Below are 17,374 nucleotides of genomic sequence, written 5' to 3' on the forward strand. Positions count from 1 at the left end.
CCTGGGCAACAAGAGCGAAACTCCGTCTCAAAAAAAAAAAAAAAAAAAAAAAAAAAAAGCAGCAGGAAGGACCCACTGAGTACAGGAAGCCGACAGGGCCTGCTCCGGAAAACCAGGAGCTGCAAGGTCAGCCGAAAGGACGAAGAGACCTGAAGTCAATCAAGTAAGTTTTATTAACCTGCTGGGCTGCTCCCCCACAGTTAGAGGAGGCAGCCCCGCTTACAGACTACAGCAGGGCTTTATAGGGCGAGGAACTGGGCTGGGGTGTGAGAACTGAGTCGGGGGTGCAGGTGTCCTGACCGCATCCTGGAGATGTTTTTGCCAGCTTTGTTATGCAAGGTGGGCAGGTGTTCTGACCGCATCCTGGAACTGTCTGCCGGTTCAGCTGAAGTCTTTTGAACAAACAGTTACTGGAAGGGTCAGTGGGGAGAAGGTCTACTTCTAGCCCGGGGGGAGTTGTGTGGCGGTCACAAAGGACTGTATTGTAAGACTGATGGGGGAAGGAGGGGAACAGTCTGGTTGGGTTGACCCTAACAGGAGCAAGTTCTGCTTCCGTGCAAGTCCAGGTCCAAGGTCCCAGAGAAAGTCCCGCCCTGCGAGGGGCTGTGGGTAGCACCTGTCAGTCACACCCCACACAGCGGGCGGATTATCTGAGGATTCCGATCACCTCTCCTGTCGCTCAAGCCCCAGGGGCGGGACCTGGGGCGCCAGCCAGTCAGAGGCGCTGTGCGGCAAACTGTCCAATCAGGTGCGCCGGGAGGAGGGGCAACTTCCAAAGCCCGAAGCGGTCTCATTTCCCGCCGGCTCCCATTCGGGTCCGGGTTTTAGTTCCTCGGGGAGCCCCTGGTGCCCCGGATACGGCAGATTCTGTCGTGTGGGACCTGTTCTGGCTGCTCCAGCCCCAGGGAGGACCGAGGACACCCGGAAGCCGGAAATGGTGAGCGTGCGGAGCCGGGCGTCCGGAGACCTGAGGAGGAGCTGGTCGGAACGGGCAGTGGCTGGACCTGGGCCTCCCCGCGGCGACTGTGGGGGTCTGGGACCCGAGTCCCCCAGGCGCAGCTCGACCCTTGGTCGCCAGGTGGAGCTGGACCAGCCGCCGGGATCCCGGGTGTCCTGTCCCGGCCCCGGAGCCCTCTCAGGGCAGCTCCGCGCCCGCAGCCCCGCGTCTCCCCAGATCGTGCGGGGGCCTCAGGAGGGTCTTAGGGGGAATCCCGCCTCGGGTGTGGGGTTCGTGCGGGAGGAGCCGTGGCCTGTGGGGTCCCCAGTTCCTCCTCCCTTAGGCGGTCCCCTTTTCCTTCGGAGTCTTCCAAAGGTGTGGGAAGCTGGGTTTCAAACCCACGACCCTGTCCCCCAGCCTCGCTCCTCCCAGGGCTGCAGTAAATCCCTAAATTTCCCCGCATTCCCCAACCCTAAGTTCTCCCTCCAGTACATCCACTTCACATTATTATTATTATCATTATTTCTATTATTTTTGAGACGGAGTCTCACTCTGTCGCCCAGGCTGGAGTGCAGTGGCACTGTCTGGGCTCACTGCAGCCTCCGTCTTCCGGGTTCAAGTGAGTCTCCTGCCTCAGCCTCCTGAGTAGCTGGAATTACAGGTGCCCGCCACCACGTCCGGCTAACTTGTATTTTCAGTAGAGACAGGTTCACCAGGTTGGCCGTGCTGAAGTCCTGATCTCAGGTATCTGCCTGCCTCGGTCTCCCAAAGTGCTGGGATTACAGGCTTGAGCCACTGCGCCTGGCAAGACCCAGTGTTTTAACTGTCATCTTTTCCAAGGAGCCCTAGATGGCACGTCTTAAAAAGTTCATTTTCCGTTTGTGGACATTTCACATGCGAGCAAAGCAGAAAATAACCCCCTGACACTCCGATGTTAAAAAAAAAATCACTGTGCCTGCCCTCTTTTTACCTTCCCTAGGCGCGGCCACCTTATCAGACAGCCTTTGGGTGGAGGCTCCTCTTGGGAACTTCACAGGGTATTGGGTCCTCAGCCCACCCTCCTATCTTTCTGGTCCTGGGTTTCAGGACCGTCCAGGGATTTCTTCCAGCTGCCCTCGGAAGAACGGGTGAAAAGTCTGTCCTGGCGTGGTTAATCTTTCCTGGTTGTTTGATGAGCCTCCTAGGGAGGAGTTCTTGTCTTTTGAAAAGAAGTTTCCTTAGGAAATTCCAGAGGGAGTCCCTGCTGGCCCTTGGGGGTGGGGTGGAGCCAGAAACAGTAGAAAGAAACTTCTCTCTTCTTAGGCAGCTCAGGCTGGCATGCAGTGGCACAGTCATGGCTTACTATGGCCTCAACCTCTGGGGCCCAAGCAATCCTTCTGCCTCAGTCTCCCAAGAAGCTGGGACCACAGGCATGCGCCACGCCCGGCTAGTTTTTATTTTTTGTAGAGACAAGGTCTCACTATGTTGCCCAGTCTGCTCTGGAAGTCAAAAGCGATTCTCCTGCCCAGGTGGCTCAAGCCTGTAATTCCAGCACTTTGGGAGGCTGGGGCGGGAAGATATCTTGAGCCCAGAAGTTTGAGACCAGCCTGGGCAACGTGGCGAGACCCCATTTCTACAACAAATACAAAAATTAGCCGGGTATGGTGGCGCATGCCTGTAGTCTCAGCTGGGAGACTGAGGTGGGAGAGCCACCTGAACCCGGGGAGGTTGAGACTGCCGTTAGCTGTGATTGCGCCACTGCACTGAACGACAGAGTGAGACCCTGTCTTTAAAAAAAAAAAAAAAAAAGGAAATCTTCCATTATGGCTGCAGAATATGAATACATTCCCACAAAAAAAAGGCATGGTAGGTCGGGCGCGATGGCTCACGCCTGTAATCCCAACACTTTGGGAGGCAGAGGCAGGCGGATCACGAGGTCAGGAGATCGAGACCATCCTGGCTAACACGGGGAAACCCCGTCTCTACTAAAAATACAAAAAAATTAGCCAGGCGTGGTGGCGAGCGCCTGTAGTCCCAGATATTCTGGAGGCTGAGGCAGGAGAATGGCGTGAATCCGGGAGGCGGAGCTTGCAGTGAGCTGGAGATCGCGCCACTGCACTCCAGCCTGTGCAAGAGAGCGAGACTCTATCTCAAAAAATAAATAATAAAAAAAGGCATGGTAGATAAGCAGAAATTAGTGATTTAGAAAGATTCACCAGCACATCAGCTCCTCTCCTTTGCAGGTTGGGGAATTTGTGATGGTGGATAACTCTGTTCTGTTTTGTGTTATCTGGATTTGACAGATTAACGCTGAATCCTTTGGGATGAGTTTGGCAACATCTAGAAGTAGTCAGATATGATCTTTTGTTTACTGAATAGTTTATTATGGAAAAAATACTGAATGACATCTGAAAGTGATAGATACTCATCTCTTTTCCTAAGGATACTAATCTTACTCCTAGGGCTCTCTCATGATCTCATGTAATCCCAGTTATTTCCCAGAGTTGCTGCCCGTAATATTAATACCATCACCTTAGGTGTTAGGATTTTTTTTTTTTTTTGAGACAGAGTCTTGCTCTGTCGCCCAGGCTGGAGTGCAGTGGCGCGATCTCGGCTCACTGCAAGCTCCGCCTCCCGGGTTCACGCCATTCTCCTGCCTCTGCCTCCCGAGTAGCTGGGACTACAGGTGCCCGCCATTACGCCCGGCTAATTTTTTGTATTTTTAGTAGAGACGGGGTTTCACCGTGTTAGCCAGGATGGTCTCGATCTCCTGACCCAGTGATCTGCCCGCCTCGGCCTCCCAAAGTGCTGGGATTACAGGCGTGAGCCACCGTGCCCGGCAGATATTTTTCAACGTATGCTTTTTACATCATAATCATTTTATTCATGAGACATTTTCAGACTTCAAGAAAAATTTCAATAGGCTTTGTTCTTTTCTAAAAATTGACTTCAGCGGCTTGTAACAGCAATTCAAAATGAACTGAGGGCAGGAACACTGGCAAACACCTGTAATTCTAGGTACTTGAGAGGCTGAGGCGGGAGAATCGATTTAGCCCAGGAGTTCAAGTCCAGCCTGGGCAACATAGTGAGACCCCCATCTCTTAAAAAAATGTGTGTGTGTATATATATATAAATTATATGTATGATTATATATATAATATAAGTTGTATGATTATATATATTTATAAATTTTATGTATCATTATATATATATTTATAAATTTTTTATTTTTTTACTTTCGAGACAAAGTCTTGCCCTGTTGCCCAGGCTGGAGTGCAATGGTACAATCTCGGCTCACTAAACCTCTGCTAAAGCGATTCTCCTGCCTCAGCCCTCCCCCACGCCCGGTAGCTGAACCTGGTAGCTGAATCCTGAGTAGCCGGGATTACAGGCGCCCTCCACCACACCTAGCTAATTTTTTGTAGCTTTAGTAGAGACAGGGTTTCACCATGTTGGCCAGGCTGGTCTCGAACTCCTGACCTCATGGTCCTCCTGCGTCGGCCTCCCATAGTGTTGGGATTACAGGCGTGAACCATCACATTCAGCCCTATATGCATTTTAGAACGGGCTTTTTTTTTGAGGGGGGTGTCTGTTGCCCAGGCTGGAGTGCGGTGGCACGATCTCAGCTCACTGCAACCTCCGCCTCCCAGGTTCAAACCATTTTCCTGCCTCAGCCTCCCAAGTACCTGGGATTACAGGCACCTGCCACCACGCCCAGCCAATTTTTTGTATTTTTAGTAGACACGGGGTTTCAACATGTTGGCTAGGCCAGTCTGAAACTCGAGCTCAGGCAATCCTCCCACTTCGACCTCCCAAAGTGTTGGGATTATAGGCATGAGCTACTGTGACTGGCTGGTATTTTTATTTCTGAAAAACAAAACAAAACAAAAAAAACCAGACATGGGATTTTGATAGGGATTGTATTGAATTTGCAGATCATTTTGGGTAGTATTACCTTCCAAATAATGTAAAGTCTTTTTTTTTTCTTTGACACAGAGTCTTGCTCTATCACCCAGACTGGAATGCGGTGGCACGGTCTTGGCTCACTGCAACCTCCACTTCCTGGTTTCAAGCGATTCTCCTGCCTCAGCCTCCTGAGTAGCTGGGACTATAAGCGCATGCCACCACGCCTGGCTAATTTTTTTTTTTTTGTATTCTTAGTAGAGATGGGATTTTACCATGTTGGCCAGGCTGGTCTCAAACTCCTGACCTCAGGTGATTTGCCTGCCTTGGCCTCCCAAAGTGGTGGGATTACAGATATGAGCCAATGTGCCGGCTTTTTTTTTTTTTTTTTGAGATGGAGTCTTGCTCTGTCGCCGAGGCTGGGGTTCAGTGGCGTGATCTCGGCTCACTGCAACCTCCACCTTCTGGGTTCAAGCAATTCTTCTGTCTCAGTCTCCGGAGTAGCTGGGATTACAGGCATGTGCCACCACACCTGGCTAATTTTTGTATTTTCAGTAGAGACAGGGTTTCATCATGTTAGCCAGGCTGGTCTTGAACTCCTGACCTGGTAATCCACCCACCTCGGCCTCCCAAAGTGCTAGGGTTGCAGGCATGAGCCACCGCACCTGGCCAAATAATGTAAAGTCTTCGAACACATGAACACAAGATATTTTTCAATTTGTCTTTAATTTCATTCAGCAACATTTTATTGTTTTTAGTGTACAAGTAGTCTTTTGACTTCTTGGTTTTGTAATTTCTAAGTGTTCAATTCTTTTTTTTTTTTTTTGAGACAGAGTCTCACTCTGTCGCCCAGTCTGGGCTATTTGGTGTCCTGGGTTTTATATTTGTTGAGGTTTTTAAAATTATTATTATTATTATTATTTTGAGACGGAGTCTCGCTTTGTTGCCCAGGATGGAGTGCAGTGGTGCGATCTCAGCTCACTGCAACCTCTGTCTCCTGAGTTCAAGCGATTCTCCTGCCTCAGCCTCCCAAGTAGTTGGGATTACAGGTGCCTGCCACCGCGCCTGACTAATTTTTGTATTTTTAGTAGAGCCGGGGTTTCACCATCTTGGCCAGGCTGGTCTTGAACTCCTAACCTTTTGATCCACCTGCCTTGGCCTCCCAAAGTGCTGGGATTACAGATGTGAGTCACCGTGCCTGGCCTATTCAATTCTTTTTGGTGCTATTGTTTGTGGTATTGTTTTCTTAATTTCTTTTTCACATTATTCAGTTTTGGTGCATATAAATGCAGCTGACTTTTTTGGTCTTGAGACAGTCTACCTCTGTTGCCCAGACTGGAGTACAATGGTGTGATCTCGGCTCACTGCAACCTCTGCCTCCTGGGTTCAAGTGATTCTCCTGCCTTAGCCTCTCGAGTAGCTGGGACTACAGGTGTGGGCTACCACACCTGGCTGATTGTGTATTTTTAGTAGAGATGGGGTTTCACCATGCTGGTCAGGCTGGTCTTGAACTTCTCACCTCAAGTGATCTACTCGCCTCGACCTCCTGAAGTGCTGGGATTACAGGCGTGAGCCACTGCACCCAGCCCCATTGTTTTTCATATTTGAACCATCCTTGCATTTTGCGGATAAATCTCTCTTGATGATGTCATATAATCCTTTAAATATGCTGTCAGGTATGATTTGCTAGCATTTATTTGAGGATTTTTTGCATTGATATTCATAAAGGGCATTTGTAGTTTTGTGTTTTGTAGTGTCTGTCTTTGGTGTCAGCATAATTTTGACCTCATAGAGGGAGTTTGGAAATGTCCCCTCTTCAGTTTTCGAAGAGTTTGAGGAGGATTGATAGCAATTCTTTTTTAAATTTTTGGTGGATTTCAGCAGTGAAACTATTTGGTGTCCTGGGTTTTGTATTCGTTGAGGTTTTTAAAATTATTATTATTATTATTTTGAGATGGAGTCTCGTTTTGTCACCCAGGATGGAGTGCAGTGGCGCCATCTCGGCTCACTGCAACCTCTGCCTCCCAGGTTCACGCCATTGTCCTGCCTCAACCTCCCCAGTAGCTGGGACTACAGGTGCCTGCCTCCACGCCAGGCTACTTCTTTGCGTTTTTAGTAGAGACGGGGTTTCACCGTGTTAGCCAGGATGGTCTCAATTTCCTGACCTTGTGATCCACCCTCTTCTGCCTCCCGAAGTGCTGGGGTTACAGGCGTGAGCCACCATGCCCAGCCAATTTATTATTTTTCTTAATTTATTTTATTTTTTTGAGATGGAGTTTCACTCTTGTTGCCCAGGCTGGAGTGTAATGGCATGATCTCGGCTCACTGCAACCTCTGCCTCCCAGGTTCATGCGATTCTCCTGCCTCTGCCTCCCAAGTAGCTGGGATTACCGGCATCCACCACCACGCCCAGGTAATTTTTTGTATTTTTAGTAGAGACGGAGTTTCACCATGTTGGCTAGGCTGGCCTCGAACTCCTGACTTAAGGGGATCCACCCGCCTTGGCCTCCCAAAGTGCTGGGATTATAGGCATGAGCCACCGTGCCTGGCTATTTTTTTTTTTTTATTACTATGCCAATCTCCTGCTACTACAGCTCTGTTCAGATTTTTTGTTTTTTCATGACTCAGTCTTGGTATATTGTGTATGTGTAGACATTTTTCCACGTAATCAGTTATATAATTTACTGAAGTATTCTAAAGGACTTCTGAAATTAAGCCTGAGTTGTACAGTTTTTTGTCCTCTGCTATATGTATGTATTCTGCTGCTGTTGCTGTGAGTGTAAGGGGTGAGGTGAGGGGAATCATTCTATTGACCTATGACTTAGCCTCATTTAAAGATAATAGGCCAGGCACAGTGGCTTATGCGTGTAGTCCCAGCACTTTCAGAGGCGAAGGTGGGCAGATCGCTTTAGCGCAGGAGTTTGAGAGGAGCCTGGGCAACACAGGGAGATCCTATCTCTACAAAAAATACAAAAATTAGCTGGGTGTGGTGGTGCCCACCTGTAGTAGGGAACAAGGTGGGATGATCACTTGAGCCTGGGAGGTTAAGACTGCAGGGGCCATGATTGTACCACTGCACTCTAGTCTGGACAACAGAGTGAGATCCTATCTCAAAAAATATTATATCAATCTTTATTTATTTATTTATTTGGAGACAAAGTCTCACTCTGTCACCCAGGCTGGAGTGCAGTAACACAATCCTAGCTCACTGCAGCCTTGAATTCCTGGGCTCAAGCAATCCTCCTGCCTTAACTTCCCAAGTAGCTAGGACCACAGACACCTGCTAACATACCCTGCTAATGTTTTAAAAAAATTTTTCTAGAGATGGCTATAACTTTTAATTTTTTTGTTTTTTGAGGTGGAGTCTTGCTCTGTTGCCCAGGCCCACCACGCCAGGCTAATTTTTCTATTTTTAATAGAGACCAGTTTTCACTATGTAGGCCAGGCTGGTCTTTAACTCCTGACCTCAGGTGGTCCACCCTACTACTCTACATGCCTGCTCTGTTATTAACCAAGTTTTCATATGAATACTGGCCCATTGAAGACTCTCTTCTTTTTCCTTGATCTATTTGTTTATCTCTCTGCTAATAGTATGCTGTCCTGAATGTGATGGTTTGGAAATCTTTGGTGTTAGGTAAGCCATCCACCTGCTATTCAGAAGGCTTTGACAATTATTAGATGTTAATTCCTGCACACCAGGTGGTGGGAGGTTTGGAAAAGTAGCTTTTGTTGACCTAAAATGTCTGTTTTGGGGATTTTTTTTTTTTTTTTTTTTTTGAGACAGCGTCTCGCTCTGTTGCCCAGGCTGGAGTGCAGTGGCATGATCTCAGCTGACTGTAATCTCCGCTTCCTGGGTTCAAGTGATTCTTCTGTCTCAGCCTCCCAAGTAGCTGGGACTACAGGCATGCGTCATCACGCCTGGCTAATTTTTTGTATTTTTAGTAGAGATGGGGTTTCACCATGTTGGCCAGGCTGGTCTCAAACTCCTGTCCTCAAGTGATCCACCTGCCTCGGCCTCCCAAAGTGCTGGGATTACAGGTGTGAGTCACCACACCCAGCTGTATTGGGTATTTATGAAATTTTATAAGGATATCATTTGGAAGAAGGGACATCTTATTGAGTTTTTTCTAGGAACACATGTTATCTTTCCACTTACTCCATACTGCTTTGACATTACCTGATAGAAATTTTAAAATTCTTCCATTAGGACAATTAAATATTGATCATCAATCTTATTTACTACTTGATTAAATTTGGTCTAGAGTAAACTGCTTGCAAGCTTCAGGATATTCTCTCTTGGTATAACCACATGGGATGAGCTCAGTTCCCCAGTGGACAAGTTGTGACAACACGTGTGACATATTGTCTCCCAGGAAAGCTCATTAAAGACTCTGTGCCCAGAGTGTTTTTCTGGGGCTAGTGCCCTAGGCACCGCTTCTAGTTTGGAACAAAAGAGTAGGCTTTCAGAAGGAAAACAGTTCAGTCAGTACCATCCTGTTTGTCAATACCATAAACCGTTTAGCCACAGTGAGCCACTTTGTCACTTAAGTTGATGGGATCCCTCTCGTAGTCTAAGTTGACCCCGATAGTAGCAAAGGTCGAACTTGGTGAACAGGCCTTTCTAAGGATACCCAGACTCAGGACTGCTGAAATGAGCGCTGTCTGCACACCAGGTGGTGGGAGTTTGTTGTGACAGGTACTAGAGATCCACTCTGCAAAGAGCATTTGGGGCAACGCAGCAGCACAACTGACTCCCTGGACCCATCACAGAGAGGGTGGTCCTCCTCTGTGGCTGGCTCTCTGAGTAGGTCAGTTCTCACACTGGAACTGCTGTGAGGGAGGAAGTGCGTGTAGATAGAGAGGAGGAGGCTGATGACTCAATCATGGAGTGAGTGTTTGGAGAGCCCGGCGTCATGGGATCACTCATGTATTGAGTAGAGATCCCCAGTGCTGAGTCTCACCTCTCCTCCTCCACACCTGTGGGATGTTTCAGGACTCAGTGGCCTTTGAGGATGTGGCTGTGAACTTCACCCAGGAGGAGTGGGCTTTGCTGAGTCCTTCCCAGAAGAATCTCTACAGAGATGTGACGCTGGAAACCTTCAGGAACCTGGCCTCTGTCGGTAAGAAGGACATTTCCTTCCTTAGTCAATTAGAAGACAAGTGTGCTTTGGTCACCAGTGTGGTTGCACAGTTTGGAATGTGGAAAGAGAATACGTTGGTGAATAAATGGGGCATCGTGGGCCAGGTACAGTGGCTTACCCTTATAATCCTAGTGCTTTGGGAAGCAACGGTGGGAAGATTGCTTGCGTCCAGGAGTTTGAGACCAGCCTGGGCAACATGATGAGACCCTGTCTCTTTAAAAAAAAAAAAAAAAAAAAGAGTGGGGGGTGGGCAGTTGTGGCGGCTCACGCCTATAATCCCAGCACTTTGGGATAATGTTGAGATAATGTTGAGAAATGCAGAAGTATTGCTGGGTGTGATGGCTCCTGCCTGTAATCCCAGCACTTTGGGAGGCTGAGGCAGGTGGATCACCTCAGGTCAAGAGTTTGAGGCCAGCCTGGTCAACATGGCGAAACCTCATCTCTACTAAAAATACAAAATTAGCTGGGTGTGGTAGTGCATACCTGTAATCCCAGCTACTCGGGAGGCTGAGGCAGGAGAATCACTAGAACTCAGGAGGCGGAGGCTGCAGTGAGCAGAGATTGCGTCACTGCACTCCAGCCTGGGTGGCAGAGTGAGACTTTGTCTCCAAAAAAAAAAAAAAAAATCAGGCATTGTGGCAGTGTTTAATGAAATTAGAACCTAGTGATTTTTCTGTAATTTTAAATAATTCATAATGATTTCTCTGGGTCTACATTTTAGGAATCCAATGGAAAGACCAGGACATTGAGAATCTGTACCAAAATCTGGGGATTAAGCTAAGGTAATCTCCACTCACAAGAGGAAGCAGTGTCTCTTGAGGGAGTATGTCAGGAAAATTTAAAAAAAAATACAAGACAAATAAGTACAATGTTAGGTTTTTAACTGATTATTAGAAGATTGCCACCAAAAATCTATCCTTCAATGTAATGTAGATGTTGAGTGTCTGGACAGGGTACTAAGAATCTGTGACATGGATGTCACTGTTTGGATAATTGCTATGGGGAGCTGGGTAGCAGAATCATCAATACACTTCCTTTCTAATAATTCTGACCCAGGAGAAAACCTCCACTTTTCCTGATTTTGGTAGCAGCATAAGTCTTAAGACATGTCAATTAGTAGAAAAGCATTAATAAACCAAGCATTGATAATGCGTTTGTCATTTTTCATAGAAGTCTGGTGGAGAGACTCTGTGGACGTAAAGAAGGGAGTGAACACAGAGAAACTTTCAGCCAGATTCCTGATTGTCACCTGAACAAGAAAAGTCATACTGGAGTGAAACCATGCAAATGCAGCGTGTGTGGGAAAGTCTTCCTCCGTCATTCATTCCTGGACAGGCACATGAGAGCTCATGCTGGACACAAACGATCTGAGTGTGGTGGGGAATGGAGAGAGAAGCCCCGTAAACAGAAACAGCATGGGAAAACCTCCATTTCCCCCAGTAGTGGTGCACGGCACACAGTAACACCAACTCGAAAGAGACCTTATGAATGCAAGGTGTGCGGGAAAGCCTTTAATTCTCCCAATTTATTTCAAATCCATCAAAGAACTCACACTGGAAAGAGGTCCTATAAATGTAGGGAAATAGTGAGAGCCTTCACGGTTTCCAGTTTCTTTCGAAAACATGGAAAAATGCATACTGGAGAAAAACGCTATGAATGTAAATACTGTGGAAAACCTATCGATTATCCCAGTTTATTTCAAATTCATGTTAGAACTCACACTGGAGAAAAACCTTACAAATGTAAACAATGTGGTAAAGCCTTCATTTCCGCAGGTTACCTTCGGACACATGAAATCAGATCTCACGCGCTGGAGAAATCCCACCAATGTCAGGAATGTGGGAAAAAACTCAGTTGTTCCAGTTCCCTTCACAGACATGAAAGAACTCATAGTGGAGGAAAACTCTACGAATGTCAAAAATGTGCCAAAGTCTTTAGATGTCCCACGTCCCTTCAAGCACATGAAAGAGCTCACACTGGAGAAAGACCTTATGAATGTAATAAATGTGGTAAAACCTTCAATTATCCCAGTTGTTTTCGAAGACATAAAAAAACTCATAGTGGAGAAAAGCCATATGAATGTACAAGGTGTGGTAAAGCCTTTGGGTTGTGCAGTTCCCTCCGAAGACATGAAATGACTCACACTGGAGAAAAACCCTTTGATTGTAAACAGTGTGGTAAAGTCTTTACTTTTTCAAATTACCTTAGACTTCATGAAAGAACTCATTTGGCCGGGCGTAGCCAGTGCTTTGGCAGGAGGCATGGGGATCACCTGAGCCCAGGAGTTTGAGACCAGCCTGGGCAACATAAGAAGGCCCCATATCGGCTGGGTACGGTGGCTCACACTTGTAATCCCAGCACTTTGGGAGGCTGAGGCGGGTGGATCACCTGAGGTCAGGAGTTCAAGACCAGCCTGGCCAACATGGTGAAACCCCGTCTCTACTAAAAATACAAAAAAATTAACTGGGCATGGTGGTGGGCACCTGTAATCCCAGCTACTCTGGAGGCCGAGGCAGGAGAATCGCTTGAACCTGGGAGGTGGAGGTTGCAGTGAGCTGAGATCACGCCATTGCACTCCAGCCTGGGCGACAAAAGTGAGACTCCATCATAAAAAAAAAAAAAAAAAAGCCCCATATCGCGTGGTGGCTCATGCCTATAAAACCAGCACTTTGGGAAGCCGAGGTGGGTGGATCACGAGGTCCAGAGATGGAGACTATCTTGGCCAACATGGTGAAACCCCGTCTCTACTAAAAATACAAAAATTAGCCAGGGGTGGTGGCGTGTGCCTGTAGTCCCAGCTACTCGGGAGGCTGAGGCAGGAGAATTGCTTGAACCAGGGACTTGGAGGTTGCAGTGAGCCGAGATCGCGCCGCTGCACTCCAGCCTGGTGACAGCGGGACTTCGTCTCAAAACAAAAAAAAGAAGGCCCCATATCTCCAAAGAAAAAAAAATTAACTGGGTGAGGTGGTGCATCCCTGTAGTTCTAGCTGCTCAGAAAGCTGAGGCGGGAGGAACCCTTGAGCCTGGGAGGTTGAGGCTGCAGTGAGCTGAGATCATGCCACTACACTGCAGCCTGGATGACGGTGACACTCTGTCTCAGAAAAAAAGGGAAAGAAATAATTCTCATTTATACAGGAGAGAAATCCTATGAATGTAAGGAATATGGGAATACATTCAGTTTCCAAAGATATGAAAAGACTAACTGGAAAAAAATCCAAAGACCTCAGATATTCCAGTTCTATTCAGAGCCATAAAAGGACTCATACTGGAGAAAAATTGTAGAAATGTACAGAATATGGGGAAACTCTCATTGCTCTCATCTCCATTCAAAGACGTGTCAGTGCACACTGGAGATGGATGGTATGAATCGAAGAATACACACTGGATGGAAACGTTAGTAGTTTGGAAAATACAGGAAACTTCAATTTTAACAATAATTAAAATTCACATGGGCTGTGCACAGTGGCTTTCGCCTGTAATCCCAGGCTTTTGGGAGGCTGGGGTGGGTAGATTGCTTGAGGCCAGGTATTCAAGACCAGCCTGGCAACCTGGAGAAATCCCATGTATACAAAAAATACAAAAGTTAGCCAGGGATGATGGTGTTCGCCTGTAGTCCCAGCTACTCAGGAAGCTGAGGTGGGAGGATTGCTTGAGTTTGGGAGGTCGAGGTTGCAGTGAGTGGAGATTGCGCCACTGGACTCCAGCCTGGGCGACAGCGAGACCCTGTCTAAAAAATTAATCATGTGAGAACATCCACTCGAAAGAAATCCTATAAACGTAAGAATTTTGAAAGCCTGATGCAAATTAATTATTATATAATGCTCAAAAACTTAATCATGAATGAGTTATTACACAAAGTTATAAATATATAGCATTTATCAGTGGCTCATTCTTTTTTCTTTCTTTTTTTTTTTTTTTTGAGATGGAGTTTTGCTCTGTCGCCCAGGCTGGAGTGCAGTGGCACAATCTCGGCTCACTGCAACCTCCGCCTCCTGGGTGCGAGCAATTTTCCTGCCTCAGCCTCCTGAGTAACTGGGATTATAAGCACATGCCACCACGCCTGGCTAATTTTTTTGTATTTTTAGTAGAGACGGGGCTTCACCATGTTGTTCAGGCTGGTCTCAGACTCCTGACCTTGTGATCCGCCCTCCTTGGCCTCCCAAAGTGCTGAGATTACAGGTGTGAGCCACCGTGCCTGGCCTTTTTTTTTTTTTTTCCCGAGACACAGTCTCATTCTGTTGCCCAGACTAGAGTGCAGTGGCGCGATCTTGACTCACTGTAGCCTCTGACTTCTGGGTTCAAGCAATTCTCCTGCTTCAGTCTCCGAAGCATCTGGGATTACAGGCGCACGCCACCATGCCCGGCTAAATTTTTGGTATTTTTGTAGAAACAGGGTTTTCCCACATTGGCCAGGCTGGTCTTGAACTCCTGACCTCAAGGAATCCACCCTCTTCAGCCTCGCAAAGTGCTGAGATTATAGGCATGAGACACCTTGCCCAGCCCCTGTGACTCATTCTTAAAAAGGATCTTTGGATTATGGGTTTCCACTTTCGCAAGGAAACATGAGAATTCCACAGATACTCTTTAAGCAGTGGTACCTGAGGTTTAATAGGAAGTGTTTTTATCCTAAGTTAGTTAATAAAATTTTTTTCTATCCATTTTAGTTTTCATTTTTTTTCTATCCATTTTAAAGTGTTGGATCTGTGGGTGAAGTTAAATTTATTTCTAATATGTAAGCAGGTTTAATTTTTATGTAGTGTTTAATTGTTCTGTGATGAATGGGCCATTACAAAATGAGTCTATTTTTGTTTGCTTTCTTTTGTTTTTGAGACTGAGTCTTGCCCTGTCGCCAGGCTGAAGTGTAGTGGCGCGATCTTGGCTCACTGCAACCTCCACCTCCCGGGTTCAAGTAATCCCCCTGCCTCAGCCTCCTGAGTAGCTGGGACTACAGGCGCGTGCCGACATGCCTGGCTAATTTTTTGTATTTTAGTAGAGACGGAGTTTCATTGTACTGGCCAGGATGGTCTTGATTTCCTGACCTTGTGATCCACCCCACCTTGGCCTCCCAAAGTGCTGAGATTACAGGAGTGAGCCACTGCGCCCGGCCCATGAGTCTTTATTAATAGAGATTTGTTACTGGTATTATGTGGCAGATTCTGCATATTCCTCACCCATCATATGTATTCCACTTTCCTTTATTATGGGGAAAACTACTCTTTTTGGCATGATACAATGTTGACTCCATTTTCTTTGCTAATAAGGACTTGGTATCAATTTATCAGTATGTAAAGTTTACCATAGAGTATTGTCTCATGTGAATCATTCCCATTTTTTGCTCTTTACTCTTTGTCATTATTTCTTAGTATTATTTGGATGGTTCATTTTGACTTAAGGATAGCCCTGTGATATGACAATATTTTTATCTAATCTGATGGAGAAAGCATTTAGTCTCCTGATCAAGTATGATGTTAGCTGCAGGTTTTTAATAAATGCCTTAATTCAGTTTGAAGAAGTTCCCTTCTGTTCATTATTTATTGAGTGTTTCATCAAGTTGTATTGAACTTTTTTGCATCTATTGGGATGATCCCCTTTTTTTTTTTTTCTGGAAACAAAGTTTCACGCTTCTTGCCCAGGCTGGAGTGCAGTGGCACAATCTTGGCTCACTGCAACCTCCGCCTCCCAGGTTCAAGTGATTCTCCTGCCTCAGCCTCCCAAGTAGCTGGGATTACAGGTGCCCTCCACCACGCCTGGCTAATTTTTTGTATTTTTAGTACAGGTCAGGTTTCACCATGTTGGCCAGGCTGGTCTCGAACTCCTGACCTCGGGTGATCTGCCCGCCTCAGCCTCCCAAAGATCCTGTGGTGTTTAGTCAGTTTTGCATTGCTGTAAAGCAATGCCTGACACTGGGTAATTTGTAAAGTAGAGATTTCATTGGCTCATGATTCTGCGGGTTATAGAGGAAGCATGGTATCACATCTGCTGGGTTTCTGGTGAGGCCTCAGAGCTCTTACTCTTGGCAGAAGGTGAAGTGGGAGTAGGTATGTCACATGGCAAGAGTAGGAGCAAGGGAGAGAGAGGGGGAGGTCTCAGACTCTCTTGAGTGAGCATTCACTCATAGCTAAGGGATGGTGCTAGGCCATTCATGATGGATCAGCCCCAATGGTACGATACTTCCCACTAGGCTCAACAGCGAACACTGGGGATCACATTTCTTTTTTTTTTTTTTTTTTTTGAGATGGAGGTTTGCTCTGTCGCCGATGCTGGAGTACAATGGCGCGATCTTGGCTCACTGCAACCTCCACCTCCTGGGTTCAAGTGATTCCCCTGTCTCAGCCTCCCAAGTAGCTGGGATTACAGGCACACCACTACGCCCAGCTAATTTTTGTATTTTTAGTAGAGATAGGTTTTCACCATGTTGGTCAGCCTGGTCTCGATCTCCTGACCTCGTGATCCGCCCACCTTGGCCTTCCAAAGTGTTGGGATTACAGGTGTGAGCCACTGTGCTCAGCCTGGGGATCACATTTCAACAAGAGATTTAGAAAGGACACATCTAAGCCATATAATTCCACCCCTATCCCTCCAAAGCTCATATTCTCATATTGCAGAATACAATAATCCCTTCTCAATAGTCACCCGAAGTCTTAACTCATTCCAGCATTAACTCAAAAGTCAAAAGTCTCACATGAGACTCACTCATGAAATGAAATGTCCATATTGTGAGGGTGGGGGGGCGGGACGGAGTAAAACTGCAGGGCCTTTGTATGCAGTCAATTAAGTTGTTATTAGCTTAAAATAGACTTCGATAGCTAAGATTCTTTATGTAACCCTCATGGTAACCCAGAAGAGAAAACCTATAGCAGATACGCAAAAGAGAAAGGAATCAAAGCAGAAAATCATTAACTCTCAAAGAGAGACAGAAAGAGGAAGAAAGGAACAAAGGATCTATAAAACAGTGAGAAAACAGTTAAAATGGGAATAGTAAGTCTTAACCTATCAACAATTACTTTATTTTTTATTTTATTTTATTTTATTTTTTGAGACAGAGTCTCACTCTGTTGCCTAGGTTGGAGTGCAGTGGCTGGCGCGATCTCAGCTCACTGCAACCTCCGCCTCCTTGGTTCACGCCATTCTCCTGCCTCAGCCTCCTGAGTAGCTGGGATTACAGGTGCCTACCACCACACTGAGCTAATTTTTGTATTTTTAGTAGAGACGGGGTTTCACCTTGTTGGCCAGGCTGATCTCGAACTCCTGACCTCAGGTGATCTGCCCGCTTCTGCCTCCCAAAATGCTGGGATTACAAGCGTGAGCCACCATGCCTGGCCTCTATTTATTTAGAGACAAGTTCTCGCTCTCTCGCCCAGGCTGGAGTGCAGTGGCATGATCTCACCTCACTGCAACCTCTGCCTCCCAGGTT

The 17,374-nt window shown here is 46.7% G+C and overlaps 1 protein-coding gene across 2 annotated transcripts; it reads left to right on the plus strand.

Annotated features, from left to right (window-relative positions):
- The first annotated feature begins 225 nt into the window (after nt 1-225).
- ZNF101 (zinc finger protein 101) lies at nt 226-15,472 on the plus strand. 2 transcript variants are annotated; one of them, XM_055372284.2, is made up of 5 exons: nt 226-937; nt 7,115-7,232; nt 9,813-9,939; nt 10,682-10,742; nt 11,131-15,472. In XM_055372284.2, exons 2-5 carry the CDS (start codon nt 7,131-7,133, stop codon nt 12,248-12,250), a joined length of 1,410 nt encoding a protein of 469 aa, XP_055228259.1. In that variant the 5' UTR covers nt 226-937; nt 7,115-7,130; the 3' UTR covers nt 12,251-15,472. The 2 variants fall into 2 exon arrangements, with proteins under 2 accessions (XP_055228259.1, XP_004060435.1); XM_004060387.5 differs by lacking the exon at nt 7,115-7,232 and having other exon boundaries at nt 235-937.
- The last annotated feature ends 1,902 nt before the right edge of the window (nt 15,473-17,374 follow it).

Source organism: Gorilla gorilla, chromosome 20, assembly GCF_029281585.2.
Source record: "Gorilla gorilla gorilla isolate KB3781 chromosome 20, NHGRI_mGorGor1-v2.1_pri, whole genome shotgun sequence".
NCBI lineage: Eukaryota > Metazoa > Chordata > Mammalia > Primates > Hominidae > Gorilla > Gorilla gorilla.

Excerpts from the sequence above, each read along its gene's own strand:
- ZNF101 (XM_055372284.2), top strand. The coding sequence starts at position 7,131 with ATGATCTCGGCTCACTGCAACCTCTGCCTCCCAGGTTCATGCGATTCT. Across the intron at positions 9,940-10,681 it reads CAGGAACCTGGCCTCTGTCG|GAATCCAATGGAAAGACCAG; the intron begins GTAAGAAGGACA and ends TCTACATTTTAG. Across the intron at positions 10,743-11,130 it reads AATCTGGGGATTAAGCTAAG|AAGTCTGGTGGAGAGACTCT; the intron begins GTAATCTCCACT and ends CATTTTTCATAG.